We start from the raw sequence: 9,298 nt of genomic DNA on the forward strand, positions 1-9,298 counted from the left end.
ATTTCTTTCATTTGCTTTATTTTATGTTAAAGGACAAAGTTTGGAGTCTCTTCTGAGATATATTTTGGTCTTCTGTTGTTTAAATAAGAAACTAAAAAGCACAAATTCTGAAGATTCAAAGGAAGAAGAGAGACAACACCTGCAATAACTGTATGAAGAATGATTTTGTTGAGATTTGAGATTAGTGTGGAATAAACAGGAAATTCAACTAGATGCGGGGGAAAGCATTTCAGAGAGACTCAAAGGAGACTAGCAAGATGGCTGCTTGAGCTCAAAGAAGTAATCTAACTTGGGTTTTGTGTAATGAGGCATTAAACAAGTAAATGTGGAGTTAAGGCTTGAAAATAAGGAACATTTATTACTTGGAGAGTCTTAAACAATTAGATGAGAAGTGTAAACTTTATTATTTAAGCACACAGGAACTTGAAATTCAGAAAATGTCCTGAACAGACCTTTGTCTTTGGAATTAATCTGGATTAATAAGATGGAATTTGGGAGGAAATAAAGGTAGGAAGATTCTGGCAAAGTATTGAAGCTGTGGCACTGGGAATGGAAAACAGGAATAGATTAGAGGGACATCAAGTTTTAGAACTGTGGGGAAGGTCACAGAGACAGAAGAAAGAGAGAAAATGTGGGAGAGACTGGGAAAGTTGAGTCTGTATGAGCTAAGAGATGAAAATTGTGATGATCCTAGATGAAGGAGAGAATGGTTATATCACTAATAGAAATTAAATGGCCAAAGAAAAGACCTTCTTAATTTGGGGTGATAATATTTAGGAAACAGAATGTGAAAGTGTCCATGTGCCATTTAGAAATGTGAGTCTAAAGTTAAGAAGTTATCTATCAACAAAGATGACCATTAAAGCAATAGCAGGGTCATAAAACAAAATCTGTGTAAGCAGTTGAACAAATACCAATCTGCTCTAAAAAATTCACTCCAATAATATATTTCCTTTTTTTAAAAGAAAGAGTAAGGAAGGAACTACTCAAATGAGGGGAAATAGAAATAGAATTATCTACATTTAGGGGTAAAAGCAAGAAAAAAAATTTTTTTTTAGATCGGGAAAAGATGAGAAAGTTTGGAAAAAAGAGAGATGCTTCAGTCTTAAGGAAGTCAGAGGACCTTTAAGGATGAAGCAGGTGGGTAGCAGTCAAGTTAAATAATACAGCAAAGTTGAGAAGAATCAAGCATGAGGAAAGGCAGTAAGAGGTGTGCTGGTGACCAGGGAGAGAAATAGTTTTTTTAAATTTAGGTTGTTTATTTTTCATTTCAATGAACATCTACAGAGATTTTGGGATTCCATTCATTCATGATAACAGTGGAGATCAAGAACTTAAGACAGTGAGTGAGAACTTAACTTGTGAAGATGGAGAGTGAAAATTCCTCTCTCAAGTTTGGGGGTGAAGGCAAGGAGAAACAGGGAGAGAATATTGGTCATGCATTAGGCTGGACATTGCTTCTCCTTTAGAGAAGGGCTATTGTCAGAGATAGTCACTTGCTGCTTTCAAGGACTTCCAAGCTAGTGAGGGATATAAAAGATGTTACCTAATAAATATCTCACAGAAGGGTCCCACTGTATAGGCTCTTCTCAACCCTATATCTTCTTATTCTTTCCCATCAATAACCATGGGTGGCATAAACAGTGTCATTCTTTTTTGAGCCAAATATGCTTTCTTTTTAAAATTTATTATTAATTTCAATGAAAATTTACAGACACTTTGGAGTTCCATTCATTCATTGTTGCATTTTTCTCCCCTTCCAGCCCTCCCTCCTAGGACACTATCCTCTTGGAGAACTAAAAGAAAATTCTTTCATTGTTTTACAATCCCTCCCCCCAGGTCCATTCCACTATGCAGCCTTCGCTCTGGACTCCTGTCATGATAAAAATACTTACTCACATATCCCTTTTAAACAGTTTTCTCCCTCATCTGTTTCAATGCAGCATACATTATTGAACCCATATTTCTCAGTCTCCCCCCAACCCTGAGGTCAGTCCTGTTTTACAACAGTGACACCATGTAGTATTTGTCCTTTTGTGACTGAGATACTTCACTCAGCATAATGTCCTCCAGGGTCACCCATTTTGAATAATATTGCATGAGTTCCTTGTTTTTCAATGCACCATAGCATTCCATTGTGTGACTATACCACAGCTTCTCTATCCATTCGTTTGTTGATGGGCACTTAGGTTGTTTCCAACTCTTTACTATTGTGAACAAAGCCATGATAAACATGGGTGTGCATATATCTCCTTGGATGTCAGTTATGGTCTCTTTGGGGTATATTCCCAGTATTGGAATTGCTGAGTCAAATAGTATCTCTATTTGCAACTTTTTGAGAAAGTGCCATACTGCCTTCCACAGTGGTTGCACCATTTTACACCCCCACCAACAGTGAATAAAGGTTCAGTTTCTCCAGAACCTCGCCAGCATTTGTTGTTTGCTACTCTGTTAAATTTTTTTTTCTTACTGGAGTGAGATGATATCACATAGTTGTTTTGCTTTGCACCTCTCTTAGAGCTAGGGATTTTGAACATTTCTTCATGTGCTTGTTGGCCATCTGAATGTCTTCTTTGGTCAAATGTCTGTTGGTATCCTGTGCCCATTTTTCTATTGGATCATTTACTTTTATCTTGTTGTGGTGCAAATATGCTTTCTTAATGAGGCTTCATCAAAGGCAGAATCTCTTCTCTGTATTTGTAACTCTCATATAACCCTACATTTCATCAACTCCTCAGCATTTCAGTAGATTTTGTTACAATTTGGACTGGAGTTTGTGGGAAGATGTGGGTGGAAGTCTATGTGTGCAAACTGGCAAAAGTCCTGGAAAATGTGAATCCATTTGCCTAAGCCTTGCTGTGCTCATCTATTTGGAAAACTAGTTGGGTGTATTTAATGGGTAGAGATGCATAAAGCACCTGATGCACACACCTGTGTGAGTATACTTACTACATGCTCTTTTCCTGAGATTCAGTGTTACCGGGTGGCACATCCTGTCTATCACAAGACTGACATTTTTCTCAAAGGCTTAATCATCTGTGTTAATCTTGTGATGGATTGTTTTCACATTTAGCTCCCCTGCCCCATCTCTTACCACCTTTATCCCCACTCCATTCTCCCTTCTTTTTAATTAGTTTCTCTCTGTACTTTTATAGCGTTCAGACTTCACATTCTGCAGTTGTTACCAATTTCATGCTAAGATGTCCACAGTGACCTTGTTAACCTTCCAAGAAGGGTATTGATCTTAGGAGATAGTGGTGTGAAGAGGGCAGTGCTTACCATTGTAGATCAAAATGCCAATGGTAGGTGGAATTTTCACATTAGCTTTTCCGGCAAATGAAATTATTGCCAACGTCCCAACTTAACTAATCTTTTCAATATGGTTCATAGATGAGTATCACTTACCTCCCCTGGAAGCTTCTGGAAGTTCTCAGGCCTCATTCCAGACTTCAAGAATTTGAATTTGCTTAACAAGGTCCCCCACCTGTACATCTGTATATTTAAGTTGGAGAAGCCCTCTTCTAGAGGACAAGCTGTTTTATAAGGTGGTTCTAAGGCTTAAAAGAGAAACCACTCACAGAGCACTTGGTACATTCAGGTGTATAATTAGGAAATCCCAAGAAGAGAGAGTCAGCTGTTGGTAATCTCAGGGCCAGTGGTGTTCAACAAAGATAAAGTGAATAGACAAATAACATGGAACTCTTTAACCACAACCAAGCCCATTGCTACTGAGTAGTCAACACTGACTCATAGTAACCTCCACAGGGTTTCCGAGGCTGTAAATTCCTTGGAGGAGGAGACGACCCATCTTTCTTTTGTAGAGTAGCTGGTGGCCACTAAGAGGGGGGGGGGGAAAGATTTTGTTGTTGTTGTTGTTGTTTGTTTCTTTTACTAGAGAAAAGAGAAAGAAAGGCAGAGGATGGAAGGAACGTAACTGGCAAATAAAAGTGAGAAAATGTGGAATGGAAAAACAAGGTACTTGGAAAGAAAAGACCTGGGAGTGGTGAAAGGAGAAATAGATAAAGGGAAAAGGCTCTTAAAATGTGCACTGCTAAAAAGGCGATGAATGGAAACCAGATTTGTTCAGGTTGGCAGGGTGGCGTGAGCGTGTGATGTGAGAGAGACAGCCAAACCGAAGCGATTTAGCATAAGGCTGGCTTAAAAAAATTGAATAGCCCTCATGTAACATGGTAAGCTTGTGTTTAGAATTTTCACTCAAGGACATCTTTGTATAGAAGAGCAGCATGGTTTGGTGTTGTGCCCGGGTGCTTGGAATGAGTAGGAAGCAGGTGGCCAAACCCGAGACTGTGGAGTGTGTTAAAATGCTAGTAAACGGGCAAGGGAAAGCTGGTCCTCAAGAGCAGACTCTTTTTTGGGGGGTCCAGAGGACTGGGTGAGTGTACTGTTAATCATGTCCACAAAAATACGTGGGAGCTAAATCACAGCTCCCCTTCTGACATCGTGAGTGGAATGGGATGGTTGGCGCATAGGGTGAATTTTGGTCAAGGTGGTTCTCAATCTTGTGGTAGCAAGGATGGTGGCCAGTTTGAGGCTATGGTGGAGGGAGTCATTCTGTTTCATTTCTGCCCAGCTTAACCAATGCCCCGTAAGCACCTCCAGGTGAGATGGGGATAAAAATAGCACAAAGAGGGAGAAGGGCCTTAATCCTCTACTCTGTGGTGAAATTCTCCATCTCAAATGGCTCATCCCTCTCCAGAATGCCACGAGATGAATGAATATTAGTTCTTTACTTTAAGATAAAAATGAGAACTCAGCGATCTCATCTCTTCCTTTTATATCTGAGGAGCTGAGACTAATGTACTAAGTAACTTGCATAATCCATGGCTTCTTAACAGATTTGGTGATTGTTGGTAACTGGACCTCTAAGGTGCCAACCGAGGTCTTATCCCCGTAAAAGCACTTGGAAATTTATTTTACTGTGTTCCGTGTTAATCCTAGAGATAGAGGCACAGGGACTTGAATTTCTGGAGTGCTGCTGTTTTGACCTTCAGAACGAAGGCAATAATTCCCATCTTTAATAATAAATGTTTTAACAGTTGGTGATTCTGTGTCTGCCTTTCCATTTTACTAGAAGGAAACCTTTATGTTTTACCCTTTTAACTCTTGGCTTGAATCCTTTCCTATTATTAGCCGTGTGATTCCAGTGAACACAGCTACATATACTGTGGTGGATATTTATTGCTATTGTGGAAAAAGTATAAATGGGCTTGAGATTCACACAGGTCTGGCTCAAATCTTGCCTCTGTTACTTACTTGTCTTGTAACTTTAGGCAAATTCCTTAATTGCTCTGAGTCACCTCTTCCTTTTTAAAATGTTCTGTCTTATCTCTCTGTTGTGGAGTTGATTCTGACTCATGGTGACCCTACAGGACAGAGTAGAACTAAATGCCCCTTCAGGTTTCTCAGACTTGAAATCTTTATAGGAGCTGACTGTTTCTTTCTTGTCTGGTAGAAGAGGGCTCAAACTACAAACCTTTATAATGTCTTTTCTGTTGTCAGGCGGATCTTGGCTAACAGAGAGTGCCAGAAAGATGTTTATCTGCTTTGTTGACTATGTAAAGGCATTCAACTATATGGATAATTATGGATAATGAAAAAAACAAAAAAAGTAATACCAGCACATTTAATTGTACTTATGGGCTCTGTGCACAAAACAAGAAGCAGTTCTTTGAACAAAATGAGGGATGCTTCTTTTGTTTAAAATGAGGATGTGTGTGTGTGTCAGCGTGATATCCTTTTTAAAATTTTATTTTATTTTAATTATTTTTTGTGTGTATTGTCAAATTGGATCTGACTGGTACACGAGGAGATTATCCCTTCTTCTCCAGCAAAGCATCTAGTGGATTCGAACCACTCACCTCAGGGATACCAGTGCAGCTCCTTGCCACTATGCCACCAGAGCTTGCCATAATATCCTTTTACAATGCCTGTTTCATTTGCATGCTGAGCAAATAAGCTGAGTAACTGGAGTATATGAACAAGAATAGAGCAGATTGGAAGAGGAGACTATAAGGGTGATATGCAGATGACAAAACTTTGCTTGCACGAAATGGACTTAGTACCATTATTGTACATGAATATACCATGGACTGCTAAGAGAATGAACAGGTTCATCCTGGGGTCATAACTAACACATCAGCACCTAAAAATAACAACAGTAACCTGCCTTATAGGGATCTCTGGTGGAGCAGTGGTTAAAGAATCATGGCTGCTAGCCTAAAGACTATAGGTTTGAACCCATTTGCTGCTCCTCAGGAGAAAGATGAGACAGTCTGCCTCTATTTTGATATATACCCTTGGAAACCTTACGAGAAAGTCTAAGTTGTCTGATAGGAGTGCTATTAATTGGAATAAATTTGGTGGCAGTGAGCCTTTGATTATTTGCTTTATAATGGAGCTCTTTGGTGGCATCGTGGTCAATAAGGTGAAGTGTGTGATTCAAATCCACCGGCTGCTTCATAGGAGAAGGATGGGCAGCCTCCCATGTGAAAGCCCACTCGAGGATCAGCTGTGGGTTGATTCCAACTTGATGACACACATCACCATCACACCACCACCAACATTAATTGCAATAAATTTGATAGCAGTGAGCTTTTGATTAGCTGCCTTATAAAGTTATTTAATTGTTATTAGATGATATTTAATAGTACTTAAAAGAGAGCCTGGGGGTGAGGGGAAGAGATTCTGTAGTCACTATCATCACTGACAAAAATCTATAAATCATCAACAAATTGATTAAACACCGAATTGAATGAGGTATGGTGGTTGATTGTGAGCTTGGCTTCTCTGTTAGATATAAATAATTGCCTGTTGTCCTCACTGATCTGCCAAAGTGTTTCCATGACAGATAGCAAAATCATTAACTTAGTAAGCAAACCTCAGGCTTTATCCAGTGACTGACATGGCATTTTTGATGGCAAGTACTTAAGAAAAAAACACACCAACAAATGAAAAAGATATGCATTTCCTGTGGCTCCTTCGGGAACTCTGGTGACTTAGTGTTAAGGAATTGTGTTGCCAACCTAATGGTGCATGGTTCAAACCCACCAGTTACTCCACAGGAGATAGGTGGGCAGTCTTCCCCCCTGCCCTTGTGATATACTGCCTCTGCAAACCCCTGGAGGGTCAGCTATACTCAGTTCTTTTTTTTTTTTTTCTTCAATTCAATGAAAGGGACTTTATTGAGGGCCCAGGGCCATGGGGCTCAGAAGGCCACCTACAAGAGGCAAGGGAGCCAGTGAAGAGGGGGCTTTTATTCGTCCTTCTTCTTGGGGCGCAGGTTGTTGGAGTACCCACGCTTATTGTGGCAATTGGCAGCACAGGGGTGCAGGCGAGAATTACACTCACAGCAGATCATCTTGTCGCAGTTGTACTTCTGGACGAGCTGGCGCAAGGAAGGCTCAATAATGCCACCACCATGCAGATGCAGCACCAGATGCGGGGTGGACTCTTTCTGGATGTTGTAGTCTGAGAGTGAACGGCCATCCTTTAACTGTTTGTACTCAAATATTAGACACTGCTGGTCAGGAGGGATGCCCTCCTTGTCTTGGATTTTGACTTTGACATTTTTGATGGTAGCCTTGACCTGAAGAGTGATGGTCTTGCTAGTTAGGGTCTTCACAAAGATCGGCACCTCTGTGTCTGCCGCTCAGCCACCTCGTTAAAAAGAAAGAGGCCAATGGTATAATCAGTTCTGACTCACAGTATATAGCAAACAATAGTGGATCCGTGGCGCCTCTTCTTTTGCACTGAACATCTTGTCCTGCTGGGGTCTTCTGGCTGTCTTCCACACTAACTTGAGAAAAGGGGCTGCTCTCCTATCAAGAATCCCTCCTCTGACCTCAGTGAAAAATTTCAAAAATTGAAATTCTTATAAGGCAGAGGAAGAGGGTTGGGAAGGTTCTCCTTTCTAAGTCATTTGTTCCTTTGCTGCCTTCTGCTGTGACATTTCCCTTGTATCTTCATGTTCAGTTTCTTGTTTCCATGTGAAGTCTCCTGTTTCAGTCTAACGTGGGCAGGCTAAGCCCTAAACTGTAAGAGATAGAATCCCATTTTATTCCATTGTCATTCAGTCATTTCGAATTAAAGGCAACCCTGTGTGAGTCAGGGTAGAACTGGCTCCATGGGGTGCTCAGGGCCTGGTTTTCTAGATGGAGACCACCAGGCCTAGCCTCCAAATTGTCATTTCTATAACTAATCAAAATGCCTACCTCTGGACTTATAGCCAAATATGTTAACCATTTGCATCATGTGCGAACTTTACCACAACAGAAGTTGCTTTCACAGAGGACATATTTGAGTGCAGAGAGAAAGGTAGTCTATTTGCTGGCTTTTATGAATTTTTTTTCAAAGAAAGGACAAACTCGTTTTTACTATTTTGCATAAATGGGTAGTCAGGGCTTCATTCATATTGATAAGTGTGACGGGCTATTCATGCAGGACAACTGGGAAATGGCTTTTCACGAACTCAATAGGAAGGGGCATGCTAATAGAGAAATTGTGGATTTCCACTTTGTCCCATAATTGGGCTCTGTCTAGGGAGACACATGAGCATAGCTCTAGAGCTCTGATGAGCGATGCCATTAATAAATATTCAGTGGGAAAGTCTGATCTCCTGGTCTTGGCATAATGGTGTGAAAAGGATACAGAATAAATAATTAGGCTGTAATCTAATATTAGAAGCTGTGGTCTGGTTTCCTGTGAGGTGGATTTAGAGATGTTTCGATTCTTAATACCACCAACAAGCAACTGAAATATACACACACATCAGACACTGGGTCACAGCTGGTATGCCACTGGGGTATTTTCAGGAAAGGAAATAAAGGATTTACAGGGGCAGAAATAAATAACCCACATTTCCCCTTGTCTGTGTTATGCCAGACGGGAGACTGTATATTTGCAAAAATAATCTATTTAACGATATCGTTCTTAATGTGCATTCAGGAAGTACAGGCCATCCTCCTCACTTTTTTTTTTAATACTACTGCCTTCAGAAACGAGGCGGAATGTCTTTCAGTCTTCTAGATAGGGGTAAATAAATGCTCCTCTAACTCCAGGGGGTTAATGTATCAGGATAGAATCTTATCAGCTAATCTCAAGGCAACAGACCCAATGTAGTGCTATCTCAACCATCATCAAAAGCTTGGTGCTAGGGGTTGAGAAATAGGTGTTTAAATTTTAGAAGCACTTTTATTTAATATCCCACATGATGTTTAGGCTTTAAGAGAAAATAAGGCATTGCTTATAGAAGACACTCAAATAAAACAAGATCTTAATT

At 40.3% G+C, this 9,298-nt stretch overlaps 1 protein-coding gene across 1 annotated transcript; it reads right to left on the bottom strand.

Annotated features, from left to right (window-relative positions):
- Positions 1-7,273: 7,273 nt before the first annotated feature.
- On the bottom strand, positions 7,274-8,271 carry LOC102864337 (ubiquitin-60S ribosomal protein L40-like). Its single transcript, XM_006891817.1, has 2 exons — positions 8,232-8,271; positions 7,274-7,662 (listed from the first exon to the last, which is right to left on the bottom strand). The coding sequence occupies exons 1-2, from the start codon at positions 8,269-8,271 to the stop codon at positions 7,274-7,276; spliced, it is 429 nt and encodes a 142-aa protein (XP_006891879.1).
- Positions 8,272-9,298: the final 1,027 nt, after the last annotated feature.

This window comes from Elephantulus edwardii, unplaced genomic scaffold (assembly GCF_000299155.1).
Source record: "Elephantulus edwardii isolate Elephantulus edwardi_28Jun2011 unplaced genomic scaffold, EleEdw1.0 scaffold00104, whole genome shotgun sequence".
Taxonomy (NCBI): Eukaryota; Metazoa; Chordata; class Mammalia; order Macroscelidea; family Macroscelididae; genus Elephantulus; species Elephantulus edwardii.